This window comes from Aplidium turbinatum, chromosome 9, assembly GCF_918807975.1.
Source record: "Aplidium turbinatum chromosome 9, kaAplTurb1.1, whole genome shotgun sequence".
Taxonomy (NCBI): domain Eukaryota; kingdom Metazoa; phylum Chordata; class Ascidiacea; order Aplousobranchia; family Polyclinidae; genus Aplidium; species Aplidium turbinatum.
In genome coordinates, this window is record NC_137480.1 from 9778855 (window position 1) to 9798009 (window position 19155).

At 37.4% G+C, this 19155-nt stretch overlaps 1 protein-coding gene and 1 pseudogene across 1 annotated transcript; one reads left to right on the forward strand and one right to left on the reverse strand.

The window, feature by feature from the left end:
- Positions 1-394: 394 nt before the first annotated feature.
- On the forward strand, positions 395-11893 carry LOC145776662 (uncharacterized). The gene is made up of 14 exons (XM_082587893.1): positions 395-1200; positions 1271-1406; positions 2272-2421; positions 2867-2987; positions 3346-3457; positions 3648-3738; positions 3909-5056; positions 5589-5714; positions 5950-6106; positions 6667-6781; positions 7836-7978; positions 8559-8724; positions 9167-9338; positions 9686-11893. The coding sequence occupies exons 1-14, from the start codon at positions 395-397 to the stop codon at positions 9927-9929; spliced, it is 3687 nt and encodes a 1228-aa protein (XP_082444019.1). The 3' UTR covers positions 9930-11893.
- Positions 11894-16695: 4802 nt separating this feature from the next.
- LOC145777820 (U6 spliceosomal RNA) lies at positions 16696-16786 on the reverse strand (annotated as a pseudogene).
- Positions 16787-19155: the final 2369 nt, after the last annotated feature.

The window sequence follows — 19155 nt, forward strand, 5'->3', positions numbered from 1 at the left end:
ATGACCACGAGTTGAATATTTTCCATTTTATACTTATAAACACATATTTGAACAATGAATGCTATTGTTGATACTATAATACAAAAAATACTCAATGCCGTTCAATTCAAATTTATTCCATTCAAGATTCTATTTAATTTGAATAAGGACTTTCTGATGATCCCAAGTAAGGGTGAACGGGCTGCAGAGGATTTTAGAAAATAATAACTGAACTTGATGTAAACCCATTAAGCGTTTTTGAACTTTTTACTTACCGATTTTGGCAATACAATGTTTTTTCACATTTTTTAATTATGTCATATATTTTTAGAAACGATGAGACGTCATAGGATGTGAAGAATGTATTTTTTCAAAACAAAACTAACCGACTTAATCATATCCGAAAAAAGTAGAGATGCCTTTTTCTGACTTAAAGAAATTTTGGGAGGCTCATTTTGGCGGACGAGCTGCACAAACGGATCCAAAAAGCAATCAAAACAACTTTTCCACTCACAAAAACTTATCTTCTGGTTGCAAGCATCACAGTATTGCGCATGGTCTGTCTGTTGATGACGTGGAGGCGCCAGCGAATCACGCAGTTGGACAAAGATCTTCAGCGCATCGTTCCTTCTTTCAAGCAATTGGTCGTACCTACAGTGATGCCAAACAATCGGCTGCTAATTGGTCAAAAAAAAGTTCTCACAGTCGTGCGAGTGATTGTACAACACCTGGTAGAACAAAACTCAGTGAAAATGCTGATGCAAATGCAAAGAAACTGCATGTCACGCTTAAACCAGTGAAAAATAATGTTCCTAAAAATGTATCCAAATTATCAAAAGATAGCATCTGCGTAGAATCCAAGGACGTGTCATCTGAGATTCCCTCATCAACCAAGCAAAACATAACCTCGTGCGAAAGCAAACAGTCGTTTTTGGAAAAAGATTTCAACGCTTTGTTTAAATCTATGGAATATTCAGAAAATAATCAAAGTGATTCTCAGTTGAACAGCGTTGGTGAAAATCAGCTGGAAACTAAATCCAAGTTGTCATTTATTGATACCTCTTCTGCCCCAGCCTCCGTGCACAGTTCTCCTTTGAGAATCATGAAGGAAGACATGAAAATTTTACCGCCTTTCAAGAGCAACGTTAAGTTCAATAAAGTTCAAAGCTTTTGGAAAATGCGAGAAAAGAAACTAGTTAAGCAATTGCTGCAAGATAGAAGGTGAGATCGAAAAACATAGTTACTCTTTTTAGCGTTAATTTTTTTCATTATTTTGAAAATAACTGTTCAGGTGCCTTCATTGCGGATGCTATCTAAACAATGATTACTACGAGCAAGAAGGGGCCTTGTATTGCGAGGAAGATTATTGGAACAAATATGGACATTCGTGCAGAAAATGCCAAACTATCATCACTGGTCCTGTTATGGTAACTAAATCATTGTTATGTTTCTCCGCAGCCGATTATTGTTATTGGTTTTGCACTGACGTGCTAAACGCATAATTGTTGTCAGTCTAGTGAGAGACATCTCACTAAACACCTTGGTATAACTTCTGATTTGAGAACAAACTTCAGTATGAATACAAACTCAAGACACTCCCACGTCGTGATATCCCAAACAGCATATCAATGTAAAAAAATGAATCAATGTAAAAAAACGACTGATTTGCTGTCTGGGATGGTTTACATGATTAATATAACACAAGTAGAAAAATTATTTTTGTAATACTTACATCCAAGTTCCGGTATCAGTTTACTTGTATAGAAGTAGAACCAGTGGCGTAGCCAAGGGGGGGGGGTTGGGGGTTACAACCCCCCCTTTGGCACGCGTGTGACGTCACGATATTGAGAATGATGCTTTCAGTCTAAAAAAAAATTGCCTAATTTTAAACAAAATTGCATTAAAAGAGCGAGTTATGCCAATACCAAACATTCAAACATCTCAGCCAGGAATTAGCAACAAGAAAACACAGAGACTTTGCTTTATTTCCGAAAAATGCCGAAGTAAACATGATCTTATCCTTTTGCTAGGCTACCGGACAGCACCACTTTACAGGAATATTCGTACCCACATTTTGGTGAAAATGCTCTCAGAATGCACCAAATTCAAAGTAATTTTTCGAAATTTTCTGGGGGGAGGCCCCCCAGACCCCCCGCCGCTGGGTGGTCAAAACCCTCCCCTTTTAAAATTCCTGCCTACGCTACTGAGTAGAACCATGCTTTTAGTTTTGAAGGTGCTTTTAGCATAGTTAATTATTAGGTTATATGACAGTTTGATCTTGTTTGCTTTTAGATTGCCGGTTTGCACCGGTTTCACCCGGAGTGTTTTAAATGCAAATGTTGCAAGAAGTGCATTTCGGACGGTGATTTGTACACGTTGGTTCTGTTTGTCCGAGGTAACGATACATCAAAGTCAACCCTGTTTTGTTCAAGTTGTTATCAGGTAAGTTGACTCAGAAACGTCAGAAAATTTGTCGCTAATATTTGATGGTAGATATATATTTTTTTTTTCTATGTAAATCCAACCTGTTTTTGATATTGAAAAAACGGTGAGGTGGCTATCAGTTGCCGTTTGACCGAATTACATCTACCTAAATCTGTCTTTTTTTTCCAATATAATTAAACGTGTGCAGACGGATTTAGCTAACTTGGATCGAATCCAGGAATAATTTCATTGATTTAAACTGAAAAGAGGAAAAGGGCAGAAAGCTTTATAACCACCTTCAAGCATGACGTTTCTTGTCTTTGACATTAATCGCATGTTCTCGGTAGGTGTCGAACCAATGTCCTTGTAACTACCATGCAGGTGCTCTCATCACTCGCCCATACAACGGTTACCATTTGACCTGACGCTTGATTACCTCTCTAATTTCAAATTTGTGTTTTAGGGTTTACTAAGCGACAAACAGGCAGGTGCAATCACGAGCGAGACGTTCTCTCAGTCGTATGCATGCACAGTTATAACAATGCTTGACTTTTACCCAATGGATCCGACGATCAACAAGTCAGGTATGCCTATGAGAACAATAAACTTTTCAAAAACCCGATTGCTTCCTTTCTGTACTTTTCTTTTTGCCACGTTGCTTCATCATCACTGACTGTTGAAGTTACGGATAGTAGACAATGCCTGCACTATGTGATGTCACCATAACGAAAGCTTTCTGACCAATGATCACAGCTGGCTGCACTTCTTTGGTTTCAGAAAAAGCAGTCTTCGTTTGCTCTTTGACCTTTTATTTTCACATATCTTCAGCCTCTTCGAATAGCTTTTGAACCTATTAGTTTAGTAAAATTTGTGCCAAACGGACAGTAGTGTCTTTTAGCTTTAACAATGCTAATCATTGAAAAAAGATCTTTTCTTATTTAGGTGCCTGTCATGCGCACTGTAAGACTGGATATGGAATTACAGTAAAAGATCCACCTGTTGTTCCACCGTCCGGTGAAGGAATCAGTCATCTGACCGGGCAAATAGTTTGCGGGTAAATAAATTACATAAATAGCATTGATACATCATTAAAAGTACGCAGTTTTAAACTGCAGTTGCTTTTTTCGGTTATTTGTTTTATCATGCTTTAACAAACTTTAGGTTATTTTTGACAAAAATGTAACTTTTTAGCTGTTTCGGTTTTTCTATTGTTTTATTGAGATAAAAAGGCAAAGTCTTTTTAGAATCAAGAATAAAGATGAATGCTCACTTGAAGTTGGTGATATTCTTTTACAAGTGAACGGCCTAGCTGTCGACCACAATGCACTAGATTTAGTAAGTTCAATTTACTTCTGTTTCTTTAATCACATTTGTGTTTGTACTTGATTGTTTATAAAAAGTTTTACATATCCCGCAGAGAAGATTATGTGACCTTTGCAGCCTTTGCACAACATGTAATAAACTGAGTTGTTTTCTTTTTTATTTAACAAAGTTTTGAACTTTAGATTGATCGTCTGTTTGAAGATACGAATACTCCACTACAAGTGACGATACAACGAGAAACGAAAGCGCCTGTAGAGATGTGTCTCGGTCAACATTCTCTTTGTACTCACCAGTCACCCCAACAATCTCCTAGCAAGATTAATCCCAACCACAACAGCTGTCCATCCCAATCACAACATCAGGAAACGCAATCTCCCGAAACGCTTCTTACAAAAATCGAAACCGTGGCAGATAATCCAGCTGCTGACCTGCTTGCATTTGACTTGTCAGATGATGCTTGTGACCCGAGTCGCTGTCATGCATCACTGGACGATGTCAATGTGGACTTCAACTTTCACCCACCATCAATTTATACAATTGGTGATGAAGCGATCGTGCAGCCTCAAGAAGGACCCGGTTCGAATCCTGGATTGGGCGCTGATGACGTTGTATGTAAATCTGAAGTAATGATTAACTTGGATATGAGTGATTGTTGTGTCACCAGTGAAGACGACATTGGCGATGAAGCAGTGAACGGAAACACAACCCAATCTGTTCAGTCGCCCAACTTTTTCAAGTGTAGCAATGAGATGGAAAACACCGTATCTATAGACATCCATGGCTCAGAAACCGAGTGCTACTTGAATGGTCACGTGATACCTCAGGACGATGACAACTCTGCTTCTCAAAACGAAAAAGAAGTTTCATTTACTCAGCAGAAATTACCTCCAGATGAAAGCATCACTTCAGCGGTTCGCATTGCTGACTTGTCGAGTCAAGAGAATGCTGTCATCAAACTTGAGTGTTCTGAAACGAACGTTACTGAAACTGACAATATCTCGCAAGTCGCATTGACGAAACTGCTTTTGGATGCTGCGAAAAGTGATTTGTCGTTGTGCGATGAAAAAACACTTCGAAACCACTCGCTCGAAACGAACGAGGAATTACCAAAGGTCCCACCTCGAACTAAGCGACGAAAGGTGAAGCGGAAGTCTCTCAGGCGCATTTTACCGCCAACCATAGAGTTGCCTGTCGAGGTAGAGGACACTGCGAAGGCTAAAAGCGCGACGCTGAAGTGTCGTAGAAACGTGACTAGAACTGAGCAGGCGAGACGCAGCAATTCCTTGCGTAGTGACCTTCCTTACGTAAATATAAGGCAAACATCTCCAAGGTGAGTTTCGAAAAACTTTGTTATACTTACATGCTTTTTATAACTTTCAAGCGAATAATATTTTCGTACGTTACATAAATTATTGAGTTCCATTAAGGATAGGGGATCTCCTGACAACGAAGCAGCAGGCCAGCGATTCTCCATCAAGTATCATTTCAGTATTTTTTTATTATTAAAAATGCATGGAAAATCAGCAGAGCACTATTTATGGCATATGTATTTCGCTCTACTGCTGTATAGCATCATTAGTGCCTTATTCAAATAGAATCTTTACTTTGTTAATTCATCCGAAAAAAGCTGACTTTGCAATGCTAGTGTACTGGTATTGCTAAGTTTACGTTATGCTGAAGGGTTTTTCAACTGAGCAAAGTCAAATTTATAAAATTGCAATGCTGCGACTGATGTTGTATGCTAGAAATGTTGTTTCATCATTTTTCAACCAATTCCGTACACTGCATATACTTTGAAGTTCGAGGGTGAAATAAATTCCTTCCTTCCTTGTGGCTTATTTATCAGTCGTGACTTCTTACAGATCCGGGATCAATTCTCCAGAATCGACTCTCTTGGTTCATTCCAATCAAGGGATCCATATGTCATCTGACTTGAATCGCTGTGAGTCGATGAGAATTTTTGGATCTCAAATAGATGACTCTCAAAGGTACGTAAAGAAACTTCAACGCATATTTTTGAAACTGAAAAAAATCACAAAGAAATACTGTACATGAAAGTAACAATTCCATTCCACAATTTCTTGTTTACTAAATGTGAACTATCTGAAAAAGTTATAATTTCTTAATGGTAGAAATTGCGCTTTGTCAAGTAATTTGGCTATTTTACTATAGGAATCTTTTTGTGCCAATTTTCTGATTGTTTACGAAATCTCCTTTATCCAGAGTGTTCCGTCCTTACGACCTCATACACGGCGAGGTGTTAGGACAGGGGTTCTTCGGGAGAGCCATCAAAGTGACCCACAGGGATACTGGGGAGGTGATGGTGCTTAAGGTTCTCAATTCACTTGAACCAGAAGTTGAAAAGTCATTTTTGAAAGAGGTATGCTCAATCTTGCTTGTAGCTTCTGTCAATATTCATTTTTAAGTTTTTTCTTTCTGAAAAATAGACAAAGTCTTCATGAGCAGACACTGTAATTTCCAGTTGGGCTAAAACACTTCCAAACCCTTATAAGTGTTGCATAGCGCCCGATGATATCTGATATGTTTCAACTTGCTTGCTCACTGCGAAACCATACGAATAACCAAAGCTCTGGTTAAAATTATATTCCGTGTACATTAAGTATGCTTTACACTGAAAAGTTTGCATTAAGTATGCTTTTTTGTCACCTGCCTTTTTTATACTTGGAACTATGTGAATTGAACTGAATTGGACCGATGCGATTAGTAAGTTGTCACTAGTGAACAATGTATTGAACTAGTGTAATTTGGCTTTCCAGGTGACAAAAACGTTCTGCACTAGTTATGTATTTTAAACTTAAAAAAAATGAAAAAAACGTTTAATTCAGTTCGCCATAGTCGCAAGATAATGTATTTGAAGTTTCGTGTTTTGTTTTGATATCAATATTGTGATAACCTGTTTAATTCCTAATACGTCCTCAGGTGAAGGTCATGCGCAATCTTTCACATCCCAATGTCATCCATTTTATTGGAGTTTTGTACAAAGATAAGCGTCTGAACATCATCACTGAGTTTGTTGAATGCGGCTCCCTGAAAGGTTAGAACCACCAGACATTTAGAACCGTTCTTTTTACGTTTTATTGTGTTTAGAAAAAAATATTTTTTTTACATTGATTCAACATCCATACACGTAATCTTATGTAATATCAGGTAATCCTGGTTCAATTTTCGACTAGGGCGGTTGAGTAATGCAATATAAACATCAGCTGTCCATTTTACGGTTTTTGGGTACACTTAGTCTAGAAATGGCACTGTCAAGTACGGTAATCGGACTTGGTGTTGGTTACTAAAACTTTTACAATGAAGTTTCCGAAAAAGCCCTCTCAGACTAAGAAAAGATGATAGACAGACAATCGATAACAACTTAATAACATTGAATTGCATAATTCAAAATTAATACAGAAATGAAACAGATACATAATTTCAAACGTTTTCGGCAAAACTTTCTGCCCTCTTCAGGAAAATATCTTAATTCATCTAAACAAAACAAAATTATTCGTGAAATGTTAATAATAAATGACTGAAATTCAATAAAACTGCACTGACCTGCGTACAAGCAACAACTGACGAACAAACACAAAAGGTGGTAGCAATCTGTCATAATTATGCGGGAGTGTGGTCATGAGACAAGATAGTGAGCGGACAACATAACATAAAATAAACGTAAGCTAATACAAATTCAACAAAAAAGATGCCCCTTTAGCGAATAATTGTTTTTTGAGCCTGGGGTTGTGCTGCTTTATTTGGAGTGCCTCATGAATTTTAGTTTCAAACTCTGATTGACAGTTGCGAATTATCTTGAATGAATCTAATGTAAATTTGATATTGGAACAAATACTGCAGTCATAAATGTGGTCTTTGATTGCACTGTGTTTATTGATGTCTGTTAAGTTTAGGTGTTCCGTTCCGTTGCTCTTTTGAATTATGCAATTCAATGTTATTAAGTTGTTATCGATTGTCTGTCTATGGTTTTTAAAAAGTACCTCTCTACCAAAGCTATAAGAAAAGATGAATTTTCAATTAGTCAAAATTAATAAACTAAAACGATATTAAAAGACCTTGTTATTGTAATAATAATTTTCTGTTTTCAGATGTGCTTTCCAACATGGATGAGGACTTGTCATGGCAACAAAGAGTCTGCATCGCCCGGGACATTTCCACAGGGATGTCCTATCTCCACTCTCGGAGCATTATCCATCGCGACTTGAACTCAGGAAATTGCTTCGTAAAACATGTATGTTAAGTGTTGCCCGATTTGTTATTTTTTATTATTTTTTGATTGGACTGGACTGCGATTCAAATTAAAACTTCAACAATACTTTGTCGTGCAAAGCTTCATTCGGTAGAAGTGGTGGCGTGGACAAGGTGCTGATAAAGATGAAAAATGATCGTATATTTTCTGTTAAAAGTGGTCACTTTTACGGCAAGAGAGTTCACTTTTACTTGCCAATTGTCATCATCATCATCCAAATGCGGTTTTGTTCCCACTAGAGTGGAGGGTGGCCGATTTTTTTCATGCAGCGATTGCCTTCACTCCTATTTTCCATCTCGCTCTGTCCTTCGCGTCTTCTTCCTTTAGTCCGACCTTGTTTCCCTCATTCTTCACCTGTTTTTTTTCATGTTCATTTTGGACGTCCCCGTTTCCGCTTTCCATTTACCTTCACAGTCAATGCCTTTCGAAGAAAACTTCTTCCCTCCTTGGCACATGTCCATGTCATCTCACCAATATAACATTTTATTCTCTTTGTTTTATTGCTTACTAAAGCTGTGTGTGGGCGATAGGCATTCAATTGTGTCAAAATTGCTTTTAACAGGACGGAACTGTTGTAGTTGCTGACTTTGGGTTGGCCAGGATTCAGCCAAAATCCGGAACATTGGGCCGAAAGAAGAGATATACCGTAGTTGGGACCCCTTACTGGATGGCGCCCGAGATGCTGTACGGGAATATGTATGATGAAAGAGTGGATGTGTTTTCTTTTGGTAAGTTCTGCTAGGCGGCGTTTGCTACGTTTATTGTTAGCCCTTCCATGATGTACAAAGGCATGCACAACAGCGATCTGTTGATATATAAAGAAAAAAAATCTTTTCAACTTAATGTTACATGAGGTGGGTGAAAAGATATGATTACAACATTTGTGCGGCTGTTATCATTTTTTTCTATATTTGTGTGTTCGATTCTGGTGGTCTGTTAAAGCACGCATGGAGATGGGGCATAGACGTGTATTCTTGGCATAGCTTTTTAGACTAACACATGTTCTTTCAGAATTGTCAAAATATCTATGTTCATTACGGCCTTTGTAAAAATCTGAAGTGTCTGCCATGAAAATTCAATTAAAGTTAAGTTTTTTTCACTCATTTCACTGTCGTTCGCTCATCGCCCCAAGAATAAACAAAACGTTCTAAGTGACTTCATGATCCCCAGGTATCGTTCTATGCGAGATCATCGGCCGAGTGGAAGCCGACCCAGACTACCTCCCCAGAAACATGGACTTTGGTCTCGCTGTTTTAGCTTTTCACGCGAAGTTTTGTCTAACTTGCCCTGCATTTTTCTTTGCTATAGCAGTACATGCCAGCGATCTATTGCCTGACAACAGGTATGCGTTCTGTCACGATTTCCATTGTTCGAAAGATGTGGTTGATCATCGTTATTGTTTATAATTGTTTTCAAGCTATCAGTTGCAAAGTATGCGTTGTATTTGTGCATTAGACAATTAGATATGGTTTGCGTCAATTTTGCATGATTTAAAGCTCTTGCCTTAGAAACAAAATAGTTGGAACGTCTGGTCAACCTTATCAAAAAATTCAATCGCAGTTACGATAAAAACGGTATAGTTTTCGAAACGTTCGCAAAATATTACCCTTGTCCTTGTTTTTAAAACTTGGTAGCTTACGTTTTATCATGTCAACGTTAAATAAACGTGTTCACATTTTCTACGTTTAGACCTTCGTTTCACGTTCTAGAGGGATGGTTCGAGATGCTAGCCATCAGAGAAGAGCTCTGTCGTCTTCCAGAGCCCCCTAACCTTCATGAAGTTATTATTTCGGTCTATACCAAGTACAACATACCTCTTCCCCTAAATCTCTACTGTGATCCAACTGGGCAAGATGCTGTTTGTCATCCTGCTCCTTCGCAGGGTCTCTATCAATCTCATGCATCTCCCCTCATATCCGCGAAATCTTCTTGATCCGACCAGGACATGGATTCCTTGATTTCAAGAGGATTAGCTACTAATGCGTTTTTTTAACGTTATTTATCTTGCCGATAATCCATCAAAAGTTAATTTTTTAAGCAATTTACCTATAGGCAGTAAGTTGGGTTTAACGTTACCACTTGAAAAGTGATTCTTTCAGTAGAAATGTGCAGGTTTAATATACAATTATACATACAGTAATATTCATTTTTACCTGAATAGTGCAGTTTAAATGGTGTTTTAATAATTGAAGTTTTTGCCTGTGTGTTTGCCCCATGTTGATCAAGAATGTAACCAGAAACCCAAGTTAGGGGATCTTGGTTGTGAGAATTGGGTGTTTGAAACAAGGATGTTGCGAACTGTTTTTAGGTTGCCCGTCTACGTGTTGTTTTTAGCTACTTTCTTAAAAAGCAAATTAATGCTTGTGAAAACTGGTTCGAAAACTTAAAAACCAATTCAAAGCGACCTATTTTTTCTACTGATCAACAAGACATAAACGAGGTTACAAAAGAAGTGGTTATCAATGCAGTGTTGTTACTTATCTAATAACACGTAAATATTATAGCATGAAAAGAAATTGCAAGATTATGAAATAGTGAACGGAGCAAATGGTAATTTTTCCTTTAGGTTTATTTATAGTTTTGCGCTGCCATTCTTGTAATTTTTCTGGTTGTACTTTAAATTTTGAACATTATTTTATTGATGAGTTGACAAGAAGTTGCTTTAAGTTATTGTTGTGCGGTTTTGCAATTTTTTACGTCACTGAAACCGTAGCTTATGATTGGTTGGCGGTTTCATTCTAGTCAATTTCAGTGGCAGAATTTCGACTTGTTAAAGTGGCTACCGTGTTGATCAGCTCGTTTCCCACATCGTGCTTTTAGAAATTCCTGTTGTTTTCCCTGAAATCTCACTCAACGGTTCAATATGAAGCACAAGCATGTAAATCCCTTTCCGGCTACTATCAAGCTCGCTTTATATAAAAACTGTAAAAAAATATAATGGAAGGATTGCATATAACATATCTACAGAGTTTTTGACATAATTGCAAGAGTCGCAGACTGTAATTAGTGTCAAATTCTGTTTCAATGTTCTTCAACTACATACTGCCTGTGTAGATTCCAACTTGGCACCGCTCATTTGCTTCATAGAAACCATTCTTTTTGTTCTGTCATAGAAATCTCATTCTGATCACATTATTGTTGAGCAGTGATATTCCTGTTCCGTCGTGCAGTTGATTGCAGTCACATGCATGGGAATTTGTGTGGACCGATCATACAAACGACCAATATTGTAATACAAATCCCCAACTATCATGGACATTAAGCAGATTTCTACGTATTTTTCCTACTTTGAAATTTTATTTCGTAATGTATGAATGAATCTTTCATGAAGTTCGGAAATTTAAATTTACGACTTTGTTGATCTAATTGTGTTTGTGTTTTTTGTTTTAAATTTCTTATTTATTGTTTTTCAATGCTACTGCTGGTGTGTGATTTGCTAACTTTTTATACCAAAATTAAAATTTTTTGTATGTATTTGTTGAGTTTAGTCTTGAATGCTTGTTAATGTAACCCAGGGATAGCCAACCTAAACTAATAGTTTAGGTATCCCTGGTGTAACCTAAAATTCCCACAGTGAAGGACACGAAAATTCCGTTTCTCTCACTACAGTCATCATATTGTGCAATTAAAAAGTGCTTACTATTATTTTTGCAACTTTGAATAACTCAGCAAGTAGTTTGCTTGCTGAAGTAGTATGAATAGTTGTGTTGAGGAAGTAATATGTTGATATAATGCTTCACTAAACTTGGTCTTGAAAAGTTCTTCGCATACCTTCTTGCATATAGTTCATTTTTAGTTTTGTTTTAAAGTTAACCTTTTTGACAGCACTTCTACCTGTATTTAATTTTATCTGTTCCCGTTTCACTTTCAGATCGTGAGTAAAATCTTTTATCGTTTGGCAAAGTTGTTGTCATGTGCTATATCTTTGCATCAGGCAGTTGTGAACAAAGACATTTTTATTCAGTCCAGTTTGTTTTTATTTCTGACCATTACAACGAAAAACAATATATGCCAAACATAGCAGAGGTCTAGAAAAAATACATATTTTATTTATTATTATAATATTGTTTATTAGGTATTACTTTTATTTCTAAGTTAATATCGCTTATGTTATGTTGCATTAATGCAAACTTATCGCTGCATATGCTAGTAGCCAACCATAGACTACACTCCTCATTGGTTAATAAAAGTGAAAGTCACTTCAATGGCCACTATTCCACTGTAACATTATTAAAATCCCTCCAAAATTAGCAGCGGCGAAGATAACGTAGCCTTTTCCTTCTGCACAGTTGCAGATTCAGGGGTCGGTTGAGGAGATCGGCTCTCTTAAAACACAGAAAAGTAACTTTATGTACGGTGCATTTGCAAGGAGGGATTAATGTGGTCTTACACATCATATTGTTTTGTTTAAATCTCTTCCCCCAAGGCTACTTGCTGAATCCGGCTTCGGCAGTAGCAATGACAACTCATGTAATAATGATATACTGCATGCCAAACTCATGTACCATATTTCAATTCTGTAACAAGTACCAAATTCTAAAACTTTCTAAATTGCAGCAGTTTATACGTATTTTTGCAAGGGATAGCTGCAAACACTTTAGTTCCTACATAAAACTAGTCTATTGCCAAGTTTTTCAAAGATAGCCTACCAAAAAAATTCGTATTGTGAAGATACAGCAGGTTTCATTCTTTTCTCACCAAGCACAGATTTTTATGTAACAAACAATTTGGCTTTAAAACAGAAAGATATCACCCGTGCGTTTAATAAAACCTATGGTTTTGTATACTAAATCTGCAATAATAAAGTGAGGCTGCAACACGAGCCTTGTTACATGTAGCCTATCTGTGGCCCCAAACAGTGGACCATGTCCTTGTGTGCCCCCAGCTTACCACCTAGTGCAGCAGTGGGACCTTTCAGTATAGCCTATAATTTCATCGCAAAAGAATGTGTCAATCAGTGGTGGATCAACCAAATTTAGAAGACTTGATAGAAAAAGATAGGTTCATGAACCACTTTAGTGACAGATGGCCTTCAGATGATGGTCTTCAATACAGATGGCCTTCAGTGACAGATGGTCATCAATAGCAAACTATCATCTAGGCTAGGCCTAATTGAAATGTTAACAACATATGCTCTTTCAGGGATCCATTCTTGACCCGTTGTGTTTTCTGTGATGGTCAGAAACAAAACCAAAATGAACTAAAGCGTTTGCGTAGTCATTGTATCCCGGAAATTTATTCGAAATGTTGAAAGTACAGTAGCTACTTCTTGACGTGCTCAAAACGTGGAGCATGCGTGTCACTATCAGTCAACCGAGTATGTGCTTTACTTCCTCTAGTTTTCTGTTCTTTTTCAGAAAATTGTGGACAGCAGCAATTTACTGCATCTTCTTTCGCACTGCCGAGCCATAAACGTTGTAGTTAACACGTTGCTCAGGTACAAATTTATCGATATTTGCAAATTAACTGTTGAAGTTAGCTTCTCTGTTTCAAAAATACACAAGTTAAGAACAGGTTTTGTTAAATTAAATCTACTCCCTGTATTTGACCAAGTATTGGGCGCTAAATTCAAACTGACATTAGTTTTCTTGTGTCACGTCAAGTCATTTAGCTGCTGGGCACACATCACTATCTCATAAGTCATAATCCATAAAAGTGACTTAACGATTTAATGCATTTAACAACTTAAACGTTTGTTAGCCTACAAATAGCTTAGCCTATTATATCTTGGTTTTAAACCAAGGGTTCCAAACTCAAATTTCTCCGAGGGCCAATTAAATACTCATACTTGTGAATTAACGTGAAGGCCGCAATACCTTTTTGCATTGCGAAAGTTAAGCCTGTCTTCCTGGCCCGTTCCGCCATTCTAAATTTTGCGGACGTGTCCTACAGTTCACGAATTTTCGATCCACACTCTCCTTCCACTGATACTTCGACTCCACAACCTGGCCTCCGTGGCCTAAGCTAGCGGACCTTCCCCCGGATGCATTGCCACCCCAAAATCACACCGCTTCCCGCTGCCGCGGGTGTAGCTGGCCAGTTCTTTGAAGTCTCGTACATTTCTATGTTTATTGTGCTCCTCTTGCAATGTCAGTTCTTTTGTCAGTTCTTCATTTATCATTACACAAGCCAACACACTTTTTGTTTCAGCATAGTAAATGCCATTCTAGGGTATATTTTGGGTGCTGAATTCAAAAATGAGATCAGATTTTTTGTATCACATCAGGATTTTATGATATCTGAATGCTGTTTTTGGTAAAAATCGACTCCTGATCTATATTGGTAGACTATGGCGTTTCACTGAATTTGATCCTTTTTTGTCAATAAGGTCTGCGATAAAGTCTAAATACACAAGAGATACAAACATAATATTAATGCAAACGTTGAAGTATATCATGATCTTTTATTTTATTTTTTATTTTATGGAAGTTTGGTAACTTGAACCCAATTCTTAAAAATTTAGGCTATTTGCCAACACTAAACGTTCAACGCCCTTTTTTTACAAGAGTAGGCAACGTTGTTATTTTTTTCGTGTTAAGAAGTAGGTTTGGTGGCTGTGCAAATCCCCAATGCATATTTTAAACCTTTTGGTTTTGCCATCTTTTTGTTTTGTTGGTGCTACAGTTGTGTGTTTGTAATGTCATTCGCTATATGTTTGCGCCAGCAAAGAAAAATAAAATTGAATAGACACATAAAAATACGTTCAATTCTCCAGAAAAAAGGAAATTCACATGCACGTTTGGGAAACGTTACTCTGGGACAAACTTTCGCTTGCATGATTTTCGTGAATGTTGTAAATGGCTTTTGAGTTTCCATTGATCTATCGTCTTAAGTTTTCCACACAAGCTTTACATGCAGTATGTGGAGCTTATGATTTGTCCTGTTCACCCAGGCGAATTTTGAAGTATGCAAGATATGCTTGTTTCAAAAAATTTATTATGGTTTTCCTTTGGTTAGGAACAGTAGGCTATATCTGCCACATATGTAACAAAAAACATCAGGGTCATTTTTATACTTTCTCTTTGAAGATGCCATCCTGCTACTTATTCACACCACAAACAGAATTACGTAACACTTTTCTAATATGAAAAAATTTGAATATCTAAAAATTCAAATAAGAATGAGTTATAGACGAGTTTCTCATAAGCTTAAATCTCCACGTTCAGCAGTACTATGGTGGACTCAATTCAACTCCTCACAAAAAGAAAAAGATAAAACCGATGTTATAGTATCAAAAAGTAGTGTGGTAGGCTACTAACCATTCAGGCGAAAGTGAATGGGGTGGTTTATGGACAGTTCTCAGAAGGTAGCCTACATTAGTTAGCCAGAAGGTCCACTATAGTAAGAAGGTCTAGGTGACCTTTTTGACCAGTGGACCATCTAGCTAGGGGGCCTTCTGACTAGTGTACCTTCTGAACATATGTCGGTCACTCCAATAGTCATGGTGCCATCATGCATTTCCAAATGTTACAAGATAAAACCATCTCTATGTTTATGACAAATTTTTAAGCACTATTGGCTCATAAAGTCTTTATAAAACAATACCAGTAAGAGAAATTTTGGCCAAAAAAAAATATTATGAAAAAAAATGTCATGCAAAAATCTCAAAAACCTGATGTGATGGGTAAAATCTGAAGTGATTTTTGATATCAGCAGCCTCAAAATATCCCAAATCACATCTTACATTGCAGACACAATTTTTTTTTTTTTTGTTGGCTTGTGTTATGAATTATGATCACGATCTTCACCGTGAATGCTTGAACGAAATCTTATGCTGGAAGTATATAGCTGAACATGAAGCACTGCACGTAGGTTATAGCACATGACAGACTGCGTAACTCGATTTAACATTTTCTTTGGTAAAAACAAGAATTTTGCAATGAGTAAAATCAACAGTCTCCCTCGCCAATCGTGGGTAGCATATTGCTGGTGTTCATCCGCAAACGTTCGACACACTGCTTGCACACCTTGTGGGTGCCTAAGACGTGGCCTATCTATTCCACCAGGTTTTATTTTAAAATATACCAAATACCAAACAAGGCCTATACCAAAATATACCAAATAGACTTGCTCAGAATATGCATTCGCGTCTTTCCTTTGGCTAGGAACATAAACCTTCTACAGATATAACAAAATCCGGGCTATTACACCACCCAAATTAATGTTTTTTTAGGCTACAATACTGTATTTACTTTAACTGACCCGCCGTACATACGACAGGCATAGCGTAAGCCAGAGGTCACCAAATGGCGGCCCGCGGGCCGCATGCGGCCCGCCACGCTGTATCGCTACGGCCCGCGGAAGGTATCAGCGTACAAGTATAACCAAAATTACTTTTCTTGAGGAGTTAAAGAGCACGAAGGCAAAAAATGCTTTCCAGGAAGCATATTTTCGCTTTGCATACGATTCCACCGACCGACCAATCAGAATATAGTTCTAAGTGGGGGTTGCTTAAAGCTATTCCAATGCGATGTCCAGCCACACTATGTCATGTAAACACTAGTGTGCGTTTCACCGTTATGGTGTTTCACGACCAGTGTTCTCTTTATGCAAGTTTATGTTGGCAAAATAGATCGGTGTGCCAACTCAATTTATAATAAATTGGCAAAATATTATATATGAATTTAAAGACTTTTTCTGATTGTATTATGAAAATATTTAGCTTAGTACTGCAAAATGTTTTTTTCTTTATTTTTTAAAGAAATATGGAACGCTTCACGATTTCGCGTGTCATCCTTGCGCAACCTTCTCTGTGTCGTTCCAATTTTGGTATATCTACTGCCGAAGCAAGTTCTGCAAAATGTTGTTAATCAATAAATTCTTGCCACGCTGATAAGCATCGCAAGTGACAGTTGTCTATAACAAAAGAAAGACGGTTTTATAGACTCTCACAAAAAGGATGAAAAACCAACTCATTGCTTTTTTAGAGGGAAGACTGTTCATGAATTACGATAGATAGAATTACGATTTTTGGGTGATTTCTACAAGCATTTGTTTCATGGTGCCTGGCTTCTTTTTCCCTGTTATTGGAGCCTATTTTTCGCTGATATGTTTGTAGGTCACTATTGTTGCCTGTATTGCGATGTGTCAAACATTTCCTTGTTTACTAAAATTGTTAATTGCAAGATATCTTTTGTGAAGCGAAGTGACAACACCACTCTTGCTTGGCGATGAATATTCTGATGAAACCGCTCGCCTCGCTATAAGTGCGCAAAACAAGTGGCCTCGTTTATTAGGCATTGTTAAAAAAAAGTCAAAAGTGTTGTAAAAGGAGCTTGGCCTGGCAGTAGCGTTGTTCGATCAATTTTGTTGCTGCGGTATTCTAACATAAATATGAACAACATGTAACGCTGGATACTGGGTACGAAATGCGTTCTTTTTTAGCATAAGAGTCAACCTACCTAACATTTTATTAGTGTGGCCCGCCACAGCTCTCCTTAGTGCCAAAGTGGCCCGCATGCAAAAAAGGTTGGTGACCCCTGGCGTAGGCTATATATTCCATAATCGGATATGCACTAGCCTACTACTGTATTAGGTCTACACATGGAATAGCAATGGGGAGGTATGTTTTGGGTGTGTGTTTTTTATAGTAAAACATGACCTGATAGAAAAAAAACTGGCAGGAGTGAGATTTGAAGTCACCACACCAGAGTTGACCAGATCAAGTCAAAGACTGAAGTCATCAATTTTCAGTTCAGTTTGTTCTTATTTCTGACCATCACGACGAAAAACAGTAGCATATGGCCTTTGCCAAAAATAGCAGAGGTCAAGAAAAAGGTACAGTAGAAGCGACGAAACGCGGATATTATAACGTGAATAATATAAAAACAGGACAATCAGTTTAAAATGTGGCACGGCCACAACTCGCAACACCTTAGTAGAATTTTTAAAAATTTTAAAAATTTAAATATTTTGTTTCAAAATTCTTCTCAAGTGTTATTCATTGCTTTCATGGCACAAACCTCAGTTGTGACCGGCTGTTCTCGATGTTTTGATAGGTATTTTGTTACCATGTCTAGACATTGATACATTATGATCGGTGTGCACCGCCACATGCTGGAGAAAGCTGGTCAAGTCTAACGGGCTTACCGTATGCGAGGAATGCGACTTACGTCACTATTGATTCTAGGATCGAGATTATGCCATGCTGATGTTGATAGTCGATCGTTTTAATATGGGTAGCCTACATCTTATTATAAGATGTATAAGATATAAGATGTCTTATTATAAAATGTAGCCCAACCATGCGCCTGCGATAAATGTAAAAATTGTTTGGAAAATAAAATGGTTTGGGATAACGAATGCAGAAAGTTAGGCTATACCAAACTTAATTTGCAATCTCGGTAGCTCAATCGAAATCTCCATGCCAAACGAGTGCACATCATACTTGCGCGACACTGTATCAGTTCTTGTCACGCATTAAATCGATACTTGCATAACAATTCACTCATAATCTGACTAAGTAAAACCTAAACAAATGGACGAACTGTCGGTATTTTTCTTAGCAGATCGACACTGTGTATAAGAATAGTTACCGTCCACGTTTGCAATCACACTTTTGTGTATTGTTCCTGTTCACAAGTAGGCTATGATGTAAATTTTAGCAACATTAGAGTTTAGTTTCAGAAACAGTCCTATATTGAAGTAGCCTACTATGCATATTGCATAGACGTGAAACTACCTTATCTTCTAAGAGAGTTTTTTTTTTCTGGTAATTTACCTGCATTTTTTTATCTTTGTTGTTTTGTGAATGTTTCGGTTCGTTTGTTTTTGCGAAACTTGTTTTAAACTATTTTTTATTTATTTATTTTATTGAAGCACTACGAATAGGATAGCACTAGTTGCAACGTTCATCTGATGAAAGTGAAAGTAAAACCAACAAAAAAACAAGTTGATTTATTGCTTCACTGACGTTTCGCGCAGCATGACAATGCGCATCCTCAGACCCAATAACACAAAATAAAATTTACAAAGTTGTATACTGCAGTGCGGTTGAAGGCAAGAAAGAATGAAGCATACATTATTTTGAAGATTGGCCAAAGATGTGTGAGCGGTTACTTTCCACGTTAAATTACGTAAGAACTTCCAACATTAAACATAAATTTGAAGCAGTAGAGATCAATAGAAATTCGAGACGAAATTAAATTACAATAACGTTT

Bases quoted from the DNA above. Each gene is read 5' to 3' on its own strand.
- LOC145776662 (XM_082587893.1), top strand. From the start codon at position 395: ATGCCTTTTTCTGACTTAAAGAAATTTTGGGAGGCTCATTTTGGCGGA. The intron at 3,458-3,647 runs GTAAATAAATTA...AAGTCTTTTTAG, and splicing joins ACCGGGCAAATAGTTTGCGG to AATCAAGAATAAAGATGAAT. The intron at 6,107-6,666 runs GTATGCTCAATC...ATACGTCCTCAG, and splicing joins AAAAGTCATTTTTGAAAGAG to GTGAAGGTCATGCGCAATCT.